Source organism: Penicilliopsis zonata (assembly GCF_001890105.1).
Source record: "Penicilliopsis zonata CBS 506.65 unplaced genomic scaffold ASPZOscaffold_3, whole genome shotgun sequence".
In the NCBI taxonomy this organism is placed as follows: Eukaryota; Fungi; Ascomycota; class Eurotiomycetes; order Eurotiales; family Aspergillaceae; genus Penicilliopsis; species Penicilliopsis zonata.
Window position 1 is genome coordinate 706,433 of NW_019208913.1, and position 17,813 is coordinate 724,245.

General features: G+C 52.2%; 8 protein-coding genes across 8 annotated transcripts; 4 read left to right on the plus strand and 4 right to left on the minus strand.

Annotated features, from left to right (window-relative positions):
* Nucleotides 1-58: 58 nt before the first annotated feature.
* ASPZODRAFT_13750 (hypothetical protein) lies at nt 59-658 on the minus strand (the record flags this gene model as incomplete). Its single annotated transcript, XM_022724345.1, has 2 exons — nt 59-119; nt 390-658. 2 exons carry the CDS (start codon nt 656-658, stop codon nt 59-61), a joined length of 330 nt encoding a protein of 109 aa, XP_022583519.1.
* Nucleotides 659-1,251: 593 nt separating this feature from the next.
* ASPZODRAFT_129380 (hypothetical protein) lies at nt 1,252-3,883 on the plus strand. The gene is made up of 6 exons (XM_022722253.1): nt 1,252-1,395; nt 1,459-1,556; nt 1,661-1,936; nt 1,990-3,352; nt 3,423-3,618; nt 3,700-3,883. The coding sequence occupies exons 1-6, from the start codon at nt 1,305-1,307 to the stop codon at nt 3,851-3,853; spliced, it is 2,178 nt and encodes a 725-aa protein (XP_022583520.1). The 5' UTR covers nt 1,252-1,304; the 3' UTR covers nt 3,854-3,883.
* Nucleotides 3,884-4,877: 994 nt separating this feature from the next.
* Nucleotides 4,878-6,114, plus strand: ASPZODRAFT_59973 (hypothetical protein; the record flags this gene model as incomplete). The annotated part of the gene is made up of 4 exons (XM_022728883.1): nt 4,878-4,912; nt 4,994-5,165; nt 5,229-5,378; nt 5,443-6,114. 4 exons carry the CDS (start codon nt 4,878-4,880, stop codon nt 6,112-6,114), a joined length of 1,029 nt encoding a protein of 342 aa, XP_022583521.1.
* Nucleotides 6,115-6,585: 471 nt separating this feature from the next.
* Nucleotides 6,586-7,998, plus strand: ASPZODRAFT_2120726 (hypothetical protein; the record flags this gene model as incomplete). Its single annotated transcript, XM_022727797.1, has 4 exons — nt 6,586-6,684; nt 6,806-7,145; nt 7,329-7,561; nt 7,616-7,998. 4 exons carry the CDS (start codon nt 6,586-6,588, stop codon nt 7,985-7,987), a joined length of 1,044 nt encoding a protein of 347 aa, XP_022583522.1. The 3' UTR covers nt 7,988-7,998.
* Nucleotides 7,999-8,008: 10 nt separating this feature from the next.
* Nucleotides 8,009-10,072, minus strand: ASPZODRAFT_60894 (hypothetical protein; the record flags this gene model as incomplete). Its single annotated transcript, XM_022728952.1, has 2 exons — nt 8,009-9,568; nt 9,659-10,072. 2 exons carry the CDS (start codon nt 10,070-10,072, stop codon nt 8,009-8,011), a joined length of 1,974 nt encoding a protein of 657 aa, XP_022583523.1.
* Nucleotides 10,073-11,961: 1,889 nt separating this feature from the next.
* On the minus strand, nt 11,962-13,067 carry ASPZODRAFT_13755 (hypothetical protein; the record flags this gene model as incomplete). The annotated part of the gene is made up of 2 exons (XM_022724356.1): nt 11,962-12,885; nt 12,951-13,067. The coding sequence occupies 2 exons, from the start codon at nt 13,065-13,067 to the stop codon at nt 11,962-11,964; spliced, it is 1,041 nt and encodes a 346-aa protein (XP_022583524.1).
* Nucleotides 13,068-13,683: 616 nt separating this feature from the next.
* On the plus strand, nt 13,684-15,923 carry ASPZODRAFT_139964 (hypothetical protein; the record flags this gene model as incomplete). Its single annotated transcript, XM_022724614.1, has 4 exons — nt 13,684-13,787; nt 13,858-14,575; nt 14,636-14,819; nt 14,884-15,923. The coding sequence occupies 4 exons, from the start codon at nt 13,684-13,686 to the stop codon at nt 15,921-15,923; spliced, it is 2,046 nt and encodes a 681-aa protein (XP_022583525.1).
* Nucleotides 15,924-16,019: 96 nt separating this feature from the next.
* On the minus strand, nt 16,020-17,758 carry ASPZODRAFT_1377077 (hypothetical protein). The gene is made up of 2 exons (XM_022724378.1): nt 17,240-17,758; nt 16,020-17,186 (listed from the first exon to the last, which is right to left on the minus strand). The coding sequence occupies exons 1-2, from the start codon at nt 17,607-17,609 to the stop codon at nt 16,117-16,119; spliced, it is 1,440 nt and encodes a 479-aa protein (XP_022583526.1). The 5' UTR covers nt 17,610-17,758; the 3' UTR covers nt 16,020-16,116.
* Nucleotides 17,759-17,813: the final 55 nt, after the last annotated feature.

The following is a 17,813-nucleotide window of genomic DNA, read 5'->3' on the forward strand; positions in this document are numbered from 1 at the left end:
GGCCGCAGACAGAGGTGCCGCACGTTGCGCTTTGCCGACCCGAGCTCGAGTCACGGGATCACTCACTGGTCCACGGTCCACCGTCCACAGTCGAGTCCTCAGTCCGCACACTCCACAGGCTAAATCCCAGCCGTTAATAATAATAATGGGGAAATCCATCCACACAGACGGCCAGAGTCCGATGCAATAGTACGGAGTAGACAGATAAACTCTTGACCAACCCTTGGCTGTACCCCGTATACCCAGGAGATTCGACTGAGTATACTAGTAGCCTGTAGGTACAGAGTATTGTACCGGGAGTGTAGAGTGTACAGACCACACTGTACACTGGCTCGGAAAAAAGGGGAAGCAACAAACAAGGCAAACGGGGCAAACAAACAAGGTCTCACATGACTAGAACACCGGCCATGACGTAATGGCGGCGTTGCGCCGGTCGCAGCTTCCCCGGATCAGCAGGAGGGACAACCAGAGGAGGCAGGAAAGAGGACGGGCGAGTGACAGGCGAAAGCGATGAATATCGCCTCTGGCGGGGGAGACGCACGATCATCCCCAAGGCGGATTGTGCCATTGACTGCTGCGTGACTGGTTGAGAGGCTGGTCTCCAGGCCAGGTAGGGGTTTTCGACAGCTACGGCGCGACGAATCGTCCATTGTTCCATTGGCGATCCTTGTACAGGATACAAGTGGCGGCTGGGACTCTTTTTCTGAGACAGTCTTACGATCGCTCTGCTCAAGGGGACATTATTCTTCTTACCTAGTTAGCGAGCCTGCGTCACCCTACGGAGGTCCTGACTGCTGGGTTCCCGGCTTGCTGAGGAAACCGGCCCGCCATACTCGCCGGGAACAGGCTAGTTAAAAGCAATCTCTGGCCGTGCTCCTAATCTTCTTCTTTATTAGTCTCTGGTCGTCGTCTGGGATAGACTTGCAACACCCGAAACCCCCCCCATCATTTCCCTCTCCTGTCTTGCGAGTCGTGTGGCTGTCTTGTCTCCTCCAGCAAGGGTAGGTTCGGTTCCCCTCTCCGCACAGATCTCCGCCACCTCTAGCTCTCTCTGTCCCTCTCTCCCTCCCTCTCTCCCTCCCTCTCTCTCTCTCTCTCTCTCTCTCTCTCTCTCTCTCTCTCTCTCTTCCACCACCCCCTCTCTTCAGCAGTCGCGGGGAATTTCGACTTAGACGAGGCAGCTTACCGGCCGTGGGTGAACGGTGTTTCCTGCTTCCCGTCTTTTCTGTTATTTCGCGCTGATTCCTGCTAGCTCTAGTCCCCAGAACTTTCCACCCTCCAAAACCGTAAGGACCAGTGGCGCCATGGCCAGCGAGACGAGTGAATCGGAGCCCGTCAAGCGTGATGTGCGCAATCACATACTGTTTGAGATAGCCACGGAGGTTGCTAATCGAGGTATTTTCACTGCACTCGCTTTCAATTGAGACTCCGGAAACGAGGCCTAATACCCTCACCTAGTGGGAGGAATCTACTCTGTCTTGAAATCAAAAGCTCCAGTCACCACTGCTGAATATGGCGAGAGGTATACGCTTATCGGGCCTCTCAACCGCAACTCGGTAGGTACAAGAGACTTTTTTGTCTTTTTTTCCTATTTCTTCTTTTTTATTTTCTTTAGAAAAAAAAAAGAGACAAATTGGTTGACTTCGTTCGTCCCTTGCAGGCTGCGGTTGAAGTAGAAGAGCTCACGCCGTCGAATCCCGCTATGATCGAAACGATCAAGTCGATGAAGGAACGTGGAATCGAAATTGTGTACGGGCGTTGGCTCATCGAAGGTGCTCCCCGAGTGCTTCTCATCGATACTGGAACAGGCTATAAATACCTGGATGAGTGGAAAGGGGATCTCTGGAACACTGCTGCCATCCCCTCTCCATCTGCTGATCATGAGACCAACGAGGCCATCGTGTTCGGTTACCTGGTGGCTTGGTTCTTGGGAGAGGTGAGTCTATGAGTGTCGGAGCTTGCGTGATAAGACTGACCATTTGGCCCTAGTATATCGCCCATGATCAACGCCGTGCGGTTGTTGCTCACTTTCATGAGTGGCTTGCAGGTGTTGCCTTGCCTCTGACGAAGAAACGGCACATGGATCTCACTACGATCTTCACCACGCATGCCACCTTACTGGGCCGCTATCTCTGTGCTGGCTCGGTTGACTTTTACAACAATCTGCAGTTCTTCGACGTGGATGCAGAGGCCGGGAAGCGCGGTATTTACCACCGGTATTGTATCGAGCGAGCGGCTGCCCACACGGCGGATGTCTTTACCACCGTTTCCCATATCACAGCCTTTGAGAGCGAGCACTTGCTAAAACGCAAGCCCGATGGTGTTTTACCTAATGGCCTGAATGTCAAGAAGTTCTCTGCGATGCATGAGTTCCAGAATCTGCACTCGCAGGCCAAGGAAAAGATCAATGACTTTGTGCGTGGTCATTTCTATGGACACAATGACTTTGACCTGGACAACACCCTGTACTTCTTTACGGCGGGTCGGTATGAGTTCCGCAATAAAGGCGTCGACATGTTCATTGAAGGTCTTGCCCGCCTCAACCACCGTCTCAAGGCTAGCGGATCCAACCTCACCGTTGTCGCCTTCATCATCATGCCTGCCCAGACCTCATCACTGACAGTCGAGTCCCTCAAGGGACAGGCAGTCGTCAAATCCCTGAGAGACACTATTGAGATGATCGAGAAGGGGATCGGCAAGAGAATGTACGAGCGGTGTCTCTCGTGGAAGGAAGGGGACAATATGCCCGACGAGAAGGATCTCATCACGAGTCAGGACCGCGTGCTCTTGCGCCGCAGGCTATTTGCCATGAAGCGCCACGGTCTTCCTCCCATCGTTACGCACAACATGACCAATGATTCAGAGGACCCGGTTCTGAACCAACTGCGTCGTGTGCAGCTATTCAACCACCCCTCAGACCGAGTCAAGATCGTCTTCCACCCCGAATTCCTGAACTCGTCCAACCCCGTATTACCCTTGGATTATGACGATTTTGTACGAGGCACCCATCTCGGTGTCTTCCCTTCCTACTATGAGCCCTGGGGCTACACGCCCGCGGAATGCACTGTCATGGGCGTTCCCAGCATTACCACGAACCTCTCTGGGTTCGGCTGCTACATGGAGGAGCTGATCGAAAACTCCTCCGATTATGGAATTTATATTGTCGATCGTCGGACGAAGGGCGTGGATGACTCGGTCAACCAGCTGGGCGATTTCATGTATAATTTTACATTGAAAAGCCGGCGTCAACGCATCAACCAGCGCAACCGGACGGAGCGGCTCAGTGATCTCCTGGACTGGAAACGTATGGGCATGGAATACGTGAAAGCTCGCCAATTGGCATTACGCAGAGGTAAAGAAAAGCCACATTCCCTTGAGCCCGATGAAAGCCACAGGATGCTAACCATTGTGCTCTGTTTCAGCATACCCTTCGTCTTTCTCAGAAACCGAGGACTTTTATGACATTATCGGCGGAACAGAACAGAAGATCTCGCGGCCCTTGTCGGTGCCAGGCTCTCCACGAGACCGTTCAGGAATGATGACACCGGGCGACTTCGCATCACTGCAAGAAGGTCGGGAGGGACTCAGCACCGAAGATTATATCGCGTGGAAACTGCCGTAAGTCTTCTTTTCTTCTTTCTTTTGTTTTTCAGGCACCGGAAGCGGGTCTGGAAGCAAGCATACTGACTTCTAGCATAGAGAGGAAGAGGAGCCTGACGAATACTTTTATCCACTCACCCTACGCAACAAGAAGACATCAGATCGTCCAGCTTCACCTCTCGATAGCGTCGCTGATAGCGTCACCGATAACGTCGCCGTTAATGGAAGTAGTAAGACGAGTGAAGCAGTATAGTTTTCATAATGATGATGATAAGTCAGGACGACGATTGTCTTTTTATTTCTTATTGATGTGTATGGGTTGCTTTCCAGTTTATATTGAAATGAATTCTTTTGGCATCATTTACTTGAGCTTTTTTGAGCTCTTTTGAGCGTTTTTACTGATTCATTGAAAGTCTATTCATTTATACATTCTTATATCCCTTTCCATGTCGTTCCTTTTCTTTCATTTTTGGCATTCCCATCACTGTATTGAAGTTGTCTTCGGACCAAGTACAGCATTAGGTGAACCCCCAAAAATTGAACGAGTAAACCTCTATCCATGGCCTATCTCGGAGGGACTCCCCATCTCACAGTTTTGGAAGTCAATATTTTGATTCTCATCGCCGTGGTCGGACGACTGTTCTCCGCCATCTACTCCACATCCCAAAGTCAGTTCGTGGCCGGCTCTTTTCCTCTCCAATGGAGGAGGATACCCCTCTGTCGTGTTGTCAACCTGCTAGAATTCCCTCAGCTTGAACCCCCAATGAATGGCTCCAATAGCTGTTGGTAGCTCCACAACCGCAGCGTGCAGCGTTTGGCCAGAGATGCGTCAGACCTGTCATAGTTACCGTGGGGGCTATATATGACGACTATTTATACATCCAACAATCCCTCCTTCGTGAAGTATTAATTTTCAACTCTTACTCTAAATCCCTCCCGAGCATATTTCGGTACGACTCACAATGGAGCTGCGCAGTCAGGGCCTTTTCGCGTGGGGAGTGTTGTTGGATCAAGGTATCGTACATTGCATCAGAACAAGTCAATGCACGCATGACAGGTGTTCGACACATGCTAGGTGGTTTGAATACACACAGCATGGTCGTTCTGAGATTATACTGTCACAACTTGATCTAGATAATACTAGCGAAAGGACATGCGTGGCTTGAATTGTTCCCTTCTCTACGGTGTTCCCAGCTGAGAGACGCTGGGGATAGCCTGGTGGGAATGTTGTTGTTGTGCTGACTATGGCAGTTTCATCTTGAAAAGAAAAATCAATCATGTCTACTGACAAGATCACCTTCTTGACCAACTGGTATGAGCTAGGGCCAGCTTACTATTTATATGCTTGTCTCTTGGGAGAGGAAAGAAAGAAGACAAATGGCTAACAAGTCAGGCACGCTACGCCATACCATATCCCGCTGTACCTGGCTCAGTCCAAGGGATACTTCAACGATGAGGGTCTTAAGGTCGCTATATTGGAGCCCAATGACCCCTCCGATGTGACGGAGATCATTGGAAGTGGCAAGGTGGACATGGGTTTCAAGGCTATGATCCACACCCTGGCGGTGCGTGCTCCATCCACACTACTACTTACGCTGAATCTCAGTACACTTGCTCATACTCTGCAGGCTAAAGCCCGAAACTTCCCCGTCACATCTATCGGGTCTCTTCTCGACGAACCTTTTACGGGTGTCGTCTACCTCAAGGACAGTGGCATCACCACCGACTTTCGTTCCTTGAAGGGCAAGAAGATCGGCTATGTCGGCGAGTTTGGGAAGGTGAGCTCTCTGCACTGGCCTACAATCCCAATCCATTTGAGCAGTGTCTAACGAAACCAATCAGATCCAAATCGACGAGCTGACCAAGCACTACGGGATGACCGTAGATGATTACACCGCGGTGCGGTGCGGGATGAACGTCAGCAAGGCGATCATCCGCGGGGAGATCGACGCGGGGATCGGCCTGGAGAACGTGCAGATGGTTGAGCTCGAGGAATGGCTCGCAAGCCAGGGCCGCCCCAAGTCGGACGTGCAGATGCTGCGCATCGACGAGCTCGCCCAGCTGGGCTGCTGCTGCTTCTGTTCCATTCTGTACATTGCCAACGACGCCTTCCTGGCCGCCCATCCGGACAAAGTGGCTGCCTTTATGCGCGCCGTCAAGCGCGCGACTGACGACGTGCTCGCCAACCCCGCCGCCATGCTGGAGGAGTACATCGACCTCAAACCTATCATGGGCTCCCCCGTCAACCGCAAGATTTTCGAGCGCTCCTACGCCTACCTAAGCCGCGACCTGAAGAACGTTCGCCGCGACTGGGACAAGGTCACTCGCTACGGCAAGCGGTTGGGCGTTCTCGACGAGGCTTTCGTGCCTAATTACACCAACGCCTTTCTTTCCTGGTCGCTCGACAGTGACTCTGCCGACCCCGTTGGTGACCAGAAGCGCATGGCAGCCTTGCAGAAGGAAGTCGCGGTTGAGGGTGGCTACAAGAGACTGGAGATCGAGACGGTCGCTTGATCAATGTTGTTACCAGCTGTTAGAGTCAAATTGTCATTCATGTCCTCTAACCATACGCTCCATATAGTAAATATTAGATGAGATACAACATGCCGACTGTAGCTGTTTATATCAACCACCACTAGAATAATTTATTATTCTAAAAGAGATCAACTATGTAGTACTAGTATATAAGTATAATCCTAGAAGAATCAAATGATTGACCGCTCCTCAGATGATTTTTAATCCCTTTCTGGTATAAAGTATGTCTTATTATTGAACTGCTCATCAGCTGCAATAAACAACCACGCGGCTGTTACGCGAGTCAACGCTACATCCTCTTCATCCTCACCATCTAATGAACAAAGACTAGAAACTGTTATAAATATCGAACCCAACTTTTCGATGAGTTCGTTACTTGTTCGAGTGCTCCAGAATATCCTACGGCAGCCCACCGCATCCAAGACTCCCTTCGCCCCGACTTATTCAACAATGAGCCAGACGGAGCAGTGCTTATATTCCTCGTCTATCGACGCTGAGCCTCTTCATCGCTATGAAAAAGGGGGATACCATCCAACAGCACTGGAGATTGTTGGAAAGACGGCAGATACAAAATACTGCATAAATTAGGATGGGGGGTTACTCGACTGTGTGGGCTGCGAGGGATCGAAAGTTGCAGTTTTTCTCTCCCTGATAAATTCGTGAAACTGAGACTAAATTCCGTTCTAGGAAGGGAGAATATGTTGCCGTCAAGATCTGTGTATCAGACAATGAAAACTACGATGGAAACCGGGAGCTTCGAGTCTTGAAGCAGATGGCAGCTACAAGCCCCCGGTGTGAACACATCGTTCGCCTGTTGGATGATTTCGATCTGGAGGGCGCAAACGGCAGGCACAAGTGTCTTGTTATTGAGCTTATAGGCCCGAGTATCCCTGAGATGATTACTGCGCGCTTTCATGACGGTAGGCTCCCTGGAAAGGTTGCGAAAGCCATCGCGAAACAGGCTCTTTCCGGGCTTGACGCCTTGCATCAACAAAAAATAGCACACGGAGGTAAGGCAGATTGCTACTTCAATGCCTCTGAGATAAATTGGATCTGACTTGACTCAAAACTAGACCTGCACATTGGCAATCTGGTCGGCACCATGCCTCCGATGAACAACCTACCAGAAGAAAGATTCATTGAGATGCTAGGAAAACATGAAATCTGACTCGTTCAAAGGAGCGATCACCAAGCTTTAGAGTATGGCGTGCCAGAATATATCGTCAGGCCTGCATCGTTCCAAACGCATCCCCCTTCACGTCTTTTATCCGCCTTGCCTGAGATCAGGCTCGTTGATTTCGGAGAATCATTCTCGCAGACACATGTCCCCCCGATCCTCCATACCCCGTTAGCACTACGAGCACCCGAAGTCATTTTCAAGGATAAGCTGGACCATCGAGTAGATTTGTGGAGTATGGGCTGTATGGTACAATATCAACCCCGAAGCCTCGGGTTCCTTCTTTCATTGCTAATGACATAGCTCTTTGAACTGTTTGTGGGCCAACCGCCATTCGACAGCTTTTTGATAACACCCAGGATGCTAGTCGATCAAATGCAGGAGATGACCAGTCATGCGTTGCCTGGCAGATGGAAAGATCTATTGACTACATTAGAAGGCCAATCGAGCACGGAAACGCCGGGACCTGGCCTGCAACAATGGTTAGATGAGATGTATTTTGATGGCGAGCGCAAGGCCGATCTGACAAGAGAATATATTAGAAGATTGGGAGAGATTATTGAAATGTTGCTGCGATTCGAACCATCGAGCAGGGCTTCGGCGGGAGAAGTCTTGCATGACGCATGGTTTGATGCTAGTCTTAGCACTCAACTGTCAGCAAAAGAATCTGATTAAATATGATTATTATGTTGAGAATTATACAGTCTCCTTTTGTAAGAGAACCCTGGACTCATCGCCCTCTTCTTCATCTTCCTGCAACTGTCTCCCTAGCTCGTCTGCCTCCTCCCCGTCATCTCCATCCACCCAATCCTTCTTTCTGAGCAGCGCAAAGTCAGCCCCGACATGCTCCATGTCGTCGTCGTCGTCGTCTTCAACGACCAGGTCGTTTAGATCGAAATCGGCCGCCTGCCACGCTGTACCGCCTGCTGCCGCCGATGCACGGGCTCTCTTCTTTGCCCTCGCACGCCGGACGCAGAAGCCAATGAGCCAGGAACAGAAGGCCAGGAGACTCGCTGAACCGAAGCCGACGGCAAAGAAGACCCATGCTTTCATAGAACGACGTCTGGCTTTTTCTTTCGCCTTGTCGTCTACAACCCCCATTAGGACTTGTACTCCGGAGGAGTCCCATTCCATCGCGACTGTCGTGCCGATGGTGTGTCCTGTCGAGTTCAAGGCCAGGGCGCGCAGGTACGTGTATGTTGTGTCTGTGGGGATGGGGATGGTGGTTTCGAACCCGTCCTTGGCTACGGCGGAAATGAAGTGGAAGTTATCCCCTTCTTCTTCTTCTTCTTCATCGTCATCGCCATCGTCAATGTCTGATCCCTGTAACACCCAGGTCTTGACTTCTGTCGCCCCGTTCCAGCTGACGTAGATTTCGTATCCTTCTAGAGCGATAGCAGGGTTGGTGTTTGGGTCCCCGACCCAGGCATGTTTGAAAACGCGGTATGAGATGATACTGCCGTCGCTGAAGCCCAGCGTCGGACCAAAGTGTATGTCGCACAGCACCTCGCCGTCCATGGTGAACTCTGTCCAGGCAGCGCTGAAGCCGTAGCCCACAAGCACGTTGCCGCTGTCGAGGATCTGCACGGAGCCCTGCGACTGGGAGCTGATGGGCAGCGGGTTCCAGTACTGGTGGCGCACCTTGGCGGTCAAGCTTTCGTGGTCGATGTCGATGAAAAGCCCCCGGCTGGGATTCATCGGGGCGCCTTGACCGCGCGACCCGTTGTCGAAGACGGTAATGGCGTGGCCGTCTTTGTGAAACCGGGCGTGGTGCTGCCAGCTGATGTTGGTGGCAGCCCCGTCCGACAGGTCGGTGAACATGTTGTCCTTGCCGCCCAATTTCCAGATCACCGCGCCTGTGCGACCATCGATATACGCTAGGACATGAAAATAGCGAGAAGAGATAAGGTAGTTGCCCCTGTCGTCCTTGTCGATGCTGTTAATGTGGAAATAGTCCCACGCCTGCTCTCTGCGGTCGCCGTTCCCTTCGCGTCCGCGATACGCCTCTGTGAAGTTGAAGTGTTCTGATGCACGCCACTGGAAGACCAGCTCGCCCGTCTCAATGTCCACCTCCTGGAAAGTCCCATCCCAGATCCAGCCGTCGGCAGATCCGCCGACTGAGCTTAGGTCCGCGGCAATAATATCGTAGATGGTGAAGATGGCAGTGCCGTTGGGAGTGATCTGGAACTCGTGGAGGTCGGCAGGGAGACCGTTGGCAGCTTTGATCGTGTAGGCTACATTATATGACGAGTCGAGCTGTCAATCAGCATGGTTCATACTTCGCAGTATTTTTTTTTTTTAAGAGAAGGGGGGGGGGGAGTGGTTATAGTATAACCATCATCCTACCATATAGTATACCCCATCACCATGCCCGACGACACCATCATTTCCTGTCCAAAACGTGAGATAATCCCTCCCCTTGAAATTATAGATGTTGACATTGTATGTCTGCCCGTACGGCTTGGTCCAGACCAGAGCTCCCTTCTGGTCGAGGATCATCGGCCCAGCGGTAGTCACGCCGCCGCCCCGCGGCGCGATAAGCGTATACTGTCCATCATCGCAGCGCTCGTCGTGCTGTCGGTAGTTGATGACAGGACCGACTTCTGGCGCCGAACGGTAGTATTGATGTGGCCAGGAGCCTTTCAGGCCGCGGTCGTAATCGGCCGACTCGTGATAGGCGGGGATGTCAGCCGCGACAAGGGTGAAGGTGGTCAGGGAACAAAGGGTAGTGAAGGCGACCAGCACTGGAGATACCAACATGATCTGTCTGTCTGCCTTTCTCCTCGAGGGCGCATAGAGGATGGCGACATCAGAGGGAGCTATGGGATCAGACAAACGCTTTTTTTCAGGCTAACAGACCTTGACTAGTTTGTACGGCGTAGCTACCTCGTATGGAGCAATCCGTAGTCCGAAGTAATATATATTGATCAAGCTAGCCTTCATAGGACTACCCTGTGCTTAGTAGTTGAGTCCCAGCAAGTAGCAAGTGCTCCGTACTTTATTATTAGAGTCGCCGTCACTAGTCTTTGTCCGATCTGAACCCACAGCCCACGAATCCAGCCTCGCCATCACAACGGGTGTGACCCTGGCTGCGTAGCTTGGCTCTGGCCCTCTGGAACGCTAGATCATTGGACTCCTTCTGGATTCAAGCCTCCTTCTCTCTCAGGCAGGTGTGCACGGGACCTGTGGACTCTGGACTCTGGACGTTCCTCAGGGGCTGACGGGGGGGTTCTTTGGGGAGGTTCGCGAATGAAAAAATCGCTGGAACGAGGCCGCGTGGCTCGTTACCGATGAAAAACACAATTCTTGCCGCACCAAGTGGTTCCTTAACAGGTCAACCAAAAGGAAACAAGAGATAGCCGACTTGATGAATACGAGGTACTCCGCAGAAATTGGGAAACTCGTTATCCGTAACTATCCCGAGTCAATGAATGTGTCATGCAGCGACCCTGTCCATGATTCGTGCACGGACAGTGTGGATTCGCGAAGCATTACTCCGTATGTAGTATTCTATACTCCGTACTCCGTACCCTGTTGCATTCAATCCTCGTGAGTTATTCGTAGTAATCAGTTAACTAGTTTGTTGGGTGGTAAACCACTTCTCCCCGTAATCTGGTGGTTTTTGGCGATCCGGAGTTGAGCCTATTGTGTCAAAAAGAAACCGTCAGCCAACCAAGCGACTTGGGAATATTCCAGACAGAGAAAAAGAAGGCATCTACTCTGAGCACTCTGCCAAGGGGCTCAGCTCTGCCTCCTCTTGACGCTCGAGGGCGTCGGGGGTATTGTTGATGATACCAGTCGCGTTCGACCACCCAGAGCGTTTCCCTAGCGTTTCCCCCGGGGCATACGGAATAGGAGATGTTTCATGTACCGCAGGTATAGCGGTGGACGTAGATCACCGACTTATTCATCTCCAACAGGCGAATAGGCAAGAGCAGATGTTGCAGCAGGATACGGTGGTGGGTATGCTGGAGAGATTCAGCGGTTCAACGGTTAGTCTGCGTCCGGTTTAAGAATCCGCTTTTGAATCAACAAAAAAAAAAGACAGAAGACTCACCAAGGAGAATTCCTTCGTCTCCTCGAGATGATCGAGCATCTCCTGGGGTATCAGCGTTCATGACCAGGTGTGAACTTGAGGGGGTGTTGTGCCGTTCGTCGAGATGAGACGGAGGTCTTGCCTATATACCTATTCATGAAGTGTTGATTTTCGAGACATACAGGGGAGGGGGGGCTATAAAGCTCAAGCCCAATCATGCCTACGTCGAGATTAAAACAATTACCGATGATCAGTAAACAATCAACAGAGACTGTACTACGTTCATATCCCTGCCTTTATACGGCGAACTTTTCCCCCTCGTCGTTTCTCTGTAGATGTTACACCGTCAAGTATTTGCTAGACAGCGAAGCAATTTGCCCCAGTTCGAAGGGGAGAAAGAGGTGTATTAGTAACTCGCTGTCTGTGACAATAGCATATGGTACGACATGGGAATGATATTAAGTATAAGCATCTATCTGGTCGTTTGAATAACACGAACGTTCAACACAAACATACTTTGTGCTTTTGTCTATGAACTCATTCAAAAGCAGATCAACAACGCCGAGGCACTATCCAGTACCTTCTACTGTAGCAAAAACACAGTTCTCGCCCTCTATTTGCTGCGCTTGTAGATCTTGGCCAGAAACGACTCGAAGACTTCCTTCTTGAGGCCCTCGGCTCCGTCCACGGCCGCAATCTTGGCGCGCAGATCGGCCACCGTGCTCTCCTCGTACTTCTTGTAAACGTTCTCCAGGTCCAGCTCCTGATAAACCACCTTGACCTTGGCCTCCAGCTCCTGGTCCTTGCGGCCGTAGGCGGTGTCGAGGGTCTTGCGTTGCTCCGGAGTGGCCAGCTTCAGAGCCTGGTTGATCATCCACGAGCACTTGTTGTCTTGGATGTCTGTGCCGATCTTGCCGATGACGGCCGGGTCACCATAGGCATCGAGGTAGTCGTCCTGGATCTGGAAGTACTGGCCCAAGGGGATGAGGATGTCGTGCGCCTGTTTGAGGTTGGCCGGAGTGGCCAGCTGGAGGTAGTACAGAGCGAGGGCGACAGGCAGATAGAAGCTGTAGTAAGCAGTCTTGAACGTGACAATAAACATGTACTTCTCCAGGGAGAAGTTGTCCAGGTCCACCTTGTCCTCGGGGGCGGTGATCAGGTCGCACAGCTGACCCAGCTCAGTCTGCCAGGTGGTCTCATGAAAGAGCTCCACCAGATCAACGTATGCAGGATGCGAGCGGAACATCTTCTTAAGGATGATGTAAATACCCGATTCGAGCATGAAGGCGTCGTTGATGGCGATCATGCCAACCCCCTCATGGCGGTACCAGCAGGGCTGGCCACGACGGGTGATGGAGGTGTCCATAATATCATCGCTGACCAGGAAGAACGCCTGGAGCAGCTCAGTCAACCATCCAAGTGTGCTGAGGTGCTTGAACTCTTCCTCCGTCAGGGGTCGCCCCAGAAGAGCCAGCGCCGTGTCCGGCACGGAGAGACCACGATTAAGCTTGCCACCGGGGACGTTGGCGTTGATAGCCTAGACACACACAAAAGACATTAACACAGAGTCCATGAAGCACGATAAATCACCGGAAATGTCACCTTCTCAAGCCACTCCATGGCATTGGCGGGGAGGTTGTACTTCTTCGCATGCTCCAGGAGCTCCGCCCTCAGGGAGGGGAAGATAGCTTCGAAGTCAGCACGCTTGGTGGTGGCCATTTTCTGTATAGTTTTTTTGCTTTTTTAAAGAAGAGTGTAATAAGAAATCAAGCTTTGAGGATAAGCAAGACCGACCGCTCTTTGTGCAGCGACAATTGAGCAATTCTTCCAAAGCCAGAAGGTGGGGAAATCAATCAATTCTGTACAACAGCGTCAAAGGGGCGCCCCCCGGGTTGTTTGTTCTGTTTGTTTCTCCGCCCAAACGGGAAATCCGCAATTGGCAGCTGGAATGGCCGACGTTTTGTTCAACTCTCGTTGCAGCGCGTTGAATCGAGTCTTCTCAGCCGAATAAGAATTCGGGCTTCTGTCTTTCCCGGGTTTTCTATCACTGCATCCTGCGGTATTTCCGAGCTGTCATTGTGGGCCCTCAAAAGATCGCGTCTACAGATCTCGCAGCTAACAAGTGCGACCGAAACAGCAACGCCTCACAAGTCGGTCCAGTCTACTCGACGCTATCTACGGGCTATGAAGAGATAATTCTATAACTAGAAGGAATAGATCATTGTGACGCGCGTGCAAAGATTAACTCGTTTGTTCTGGCGAGAATCGTCGGCTGGCTACAATTCGCAGGAACTTTCTACAGCCACGGGGATAACGAAGACGGCTGTTTTTGACCATGGCGGTCAATTTTACGGAGGAAAATATCAGGGAGCTGAGGTTTCGGCTGGAAGATGCCGCGATAAAAAGCTCGGAGCGTTGTCTGTACCAGTCAGCGAAGTGGTGAGCGTTTTACGCATAACATCTTGGCTTGTCTTCTCTTCCTAGACTGACCGTGACGGTTACCACACAGGGCTGCAGAGATGCTGGACTCATTAATACCGCTTAATGACTATGACACGGACCCAGACTCGCCGATGGATATTACGGAAACGCCGGCCGGTCCCCAGAACCCGTACCTCGCGGTGCAAGACCCGCTGGAAGCCTCGCTCGAGTCAAAAGAAGCCTACAAATACCTCCTCGCGAAATCGTACTTCGACACCCGCGAATATGACCGCTGTGCCGCTGTCTTCCTCCCTCCGACGATAAGCCCGATTTCTCTCTCGACCACCTCACCGAACCCGAAATCCCGCCACTCTCTGACACCGCAGAAGGGGAAGACCAAGGCTCCCCAGTTTACGGCGGGCAAGGACGGCAGTGTGACAAGGAACCCATACCCAAAGCTAAGCCAGAAGTCGCTCTTTCTTGCGCTGTATGCGAAATACTTGGCAGGGGAGAAACGAAAGGATGAAGAGACTGAGATGGTGCTCGGGCCAGCAGACGGTGGGATGACCGTCAATCGCGAACTCCCGGACCTTGCAAGAGGTTTGGACGGTTGGTTCACTGAGCGAGATGAGCAAGGGTTGGCGGATCGAGGCCAGGGCTGGTTGGAGTATCTCTACGGAGTGATTCTCCTCAAAGGACGGAACGAAGCGGAGGCAAAGAAATGGCTGATCCGCAGTGTGCATTTGAATCCATTCCATTGGGGTGCCTGGCAAGAATTAAATGACCTTCTCGCCAGTACAGAAGATGTGAGACCGAACAGTCAGCATGTATATTTGATACGGACCACTGACACTTGACACCTGCAGCTGAAACAAATCGTCGACGACCTTCCCCAGAATATCATGACTCTCATCTTCCACGTCCATTGCAGCCAGGAGCTGTACCAAGCGACTGAAGATACATACCAGTCCTTGTCCGAACTCGAGACCATTTTCCCAACCAGTGCCTTTTTGAAAACACAGAAGGCGCTCTTATACTACCACTCAAAGGGTATGTTTCCGTGCTTTGTCTTGAACCAGATCCTGCTGGTATCCCATATTGATCGCGACTTTAGATTTTGAAGAGGCATCGCATATATTTACAGATATCTTGATATCCTCTCCTCACCGGCTGGACAGCCTCGATCATTACTCCAACATCCTGTATGTGATGGGTGCCCGTCCGCAGCTCGCTTTTATAGCCCAAGTAGCTACTGCCACCGATAAATTCCGCCCGGAAACTTGCTGTGTTGTGGGGAACTACTATTCTCTCAAGTCGGAACATGAAAAGGCCGTCATGTACTTCCGCCGAGCGTTGACGTTAGATCGCAATTTCCTATCCGCATGGACTCTCATGGGGCACGAATACATTGAAATGAAAAACACACACGCCGCAATCGAGTCCTACCGTCGCGCCGTCGACGTGAATCGCAAAGATTACCGGGCCTGGTATGGATTGGGGCAGGCCTACGAAGTCCTCGACATGTCCTTCTATGCCTTATTCTACTACCAGCGCGCCGCAGCACTGCGGCCTTACGACCCGAAGATGTGGCAGGCTGTCGGCTCGTGCTACGCAAAGATGGGCCGGATTGAACAGAGCATCAAGGCTCTCAAACGCGCCTTGGTGGCCGGATCTTACTATGCCGAAGACGCCTCGCAGATCGGCGGGGCAGGCCGTAAGATCCTCGATCCCGAGACACTCCACCAGATCGCTACGCTTTACGAACGCCTGGGCGATGAAGAGGAAGCTGCCGCCTACATGGAGCTCACACTGCAGCAGGAGACCGGCCATGTCGCCCCGGAGGACGACTATACCTCGTCCGACAACGAGAACGACGACGAGCAGTCGAACGCAGGCACCGAGACCAAGGGTCGCTCCCGACGTGGCCAGCAATCGTTCGGGACCTCGAACGAGGAAGAGGAAGAGCCCATGTACGGTACTGGCGTGACGGCAACGACATCCAAGGCGCGTCTGTGGCTTGCCCGATGGGCTCTGCGCCATGGGGACCTAGAACGTGCGGACCAACTGGCTGGCGAGTTATGCCAAGACGGTGTCGAGGTAGAAGAGGCCAAGGCGTTGATGAGAGATGTTCGAGCCCGACGAGAGGGGGGTTAGAATTCTTTCTCTCTCTCTATCTTTTGTTGTGTTGTGTGTTACCAGATCCTAGCGAGGCGTTCGGGACAGATAGAGAGAAGGTATTATTCTTTATCTGGGCAATCCATCCAGTAGCATGAATTCAATTTCCCTTTGTACTTGTCCTTGCTTTGGAAAAAACATTAGCCATGGAATGTCAGAAACATAGCATGAATCAATCCACGATCGGACTCCAAAACAACCCATGTTTGTCCCAGGTCTCCTTGACGCGCTTCAACGACTCGATCTCTTCAAGAGTATACACCTCCCCAACGCCTCCCCCGAGTCGCTGGTTGTTTGCAAAAGTCAACGGTGCCACTCCTTCCACCACGTCCTGCGCTCTGACTGTCGAAAGCACCCTGCTCGCAAACTCGTCCGCCGCCTCCCTCGTCGCCAACGCGGTATACCAGGTCCACGTCTGGACGAATGCGCGGCGGTCTTTCGGCGGGAAAAACGGCCTGGTGTGTCTCGCCTCCAATCCGTCCGCGAGCATCTTGGCCGGGTCCCAACTCACCCACAGCACGACCGAGCGAGCCCTTGCGTCGGGCGTGTCCTCACCGAAACGAAGCCACATGGAGAACGTATCGCGGATGCTAGCAGAAGTCAAGGAGCGCACCATCGCGTTTGCCAGCTGCTTCAGGTTCCCGCGCGTATTCATCGGCTCGACGTCATCGTTCAGTCGTGCAAAGGGCACTCTGCTCGTGTTCGTCGACACCGCCGTGCTCACCACGGTTTCATCGAACAGCACGGCGGCGTGCTTCTCTGCCTCGGCAGAGGCACCAAAGTACGTGGCCGCCACTAGAATCATCGGGCTTCCCGGGGAAGGTGCCGAGGGCGGAGCGCGCATGAAAAGCATTCTGGCGCTCATCGCTGGGGCCGGGTGATCGTGGAGGGTGAGGAAGGCTCTTGCGGCGCTGGCCACCGCGCTGCCTGGGAACATCACCTTGCACACCCAGACCTCGTCGTCAGGGGGAGAAGGCGACATGTGAAGCCTGGAGAACCGGTACACAGGCAGCGTTGCGGAGACGACGACAGCGAGACCGTGTCCTGCACCACAGAGCGCACTGAACAGGTCACCCTCCGCTTCCGTGCTGGCAGGCGTGAGAGTCAGTGCCCTTCCGCTGGCCGTGATGATTCGCAGTGAGAGTATATGGTCGACGGCAATGCCGTGCAGGCCGTTGAACGTGGCCAGGCCACCGCCGAGAAGGAACCCGATCATTCCTATGGCGTTCGAATTACCGGTGACTATGGGTAAATCAGTAATTGTGGGAAGGTGTCGAACTTCTTATTGTTATTACAAGTATAACACCCTTCTACTGTACAGGCCTCAATCACTTCCTTGTTCGTGGTTCCTCCACCGACGGTGATCGATGCACCATGGATGGAGATGCCCTTGAACCTCTTCATTTCCAGATACATGATTTGCGACCCGATAGGGATAAACGGGCTGTAGGCCCCTCCGACTGGAATGACCTTAAGCCCGTTCTCGGCCGCAAACCGCAACGCGGTGATGATCTCCTCCTCGTTTCTGGGCACTGCCACCACCGCAGGATGCGAGACCCCCAGTTCAGACCACCGAGGGATTGTGTCCTGGGCGGGTAGAGAGGTGTTTGGGAAGTAGGCTTCGAAAATAGAGGGTAGCGTAGTTAGGGATGTCTCTGGAGCCATACTTATTATGTAGATACCGCGGTTCTGAATGTGTTATTCAATCAACATATGTGACGATACGATCTAATATCTGTTGAAATATCATGTCAGCCAAGAGCTGATTATATGCCCCCTCAAAATCACTGCTGATGACCGTCTCACGTCATCAGACAAGATTTAGGCGGAAGAGATTATAGACGTGGTAGTAGTAAACCATATCTCTAG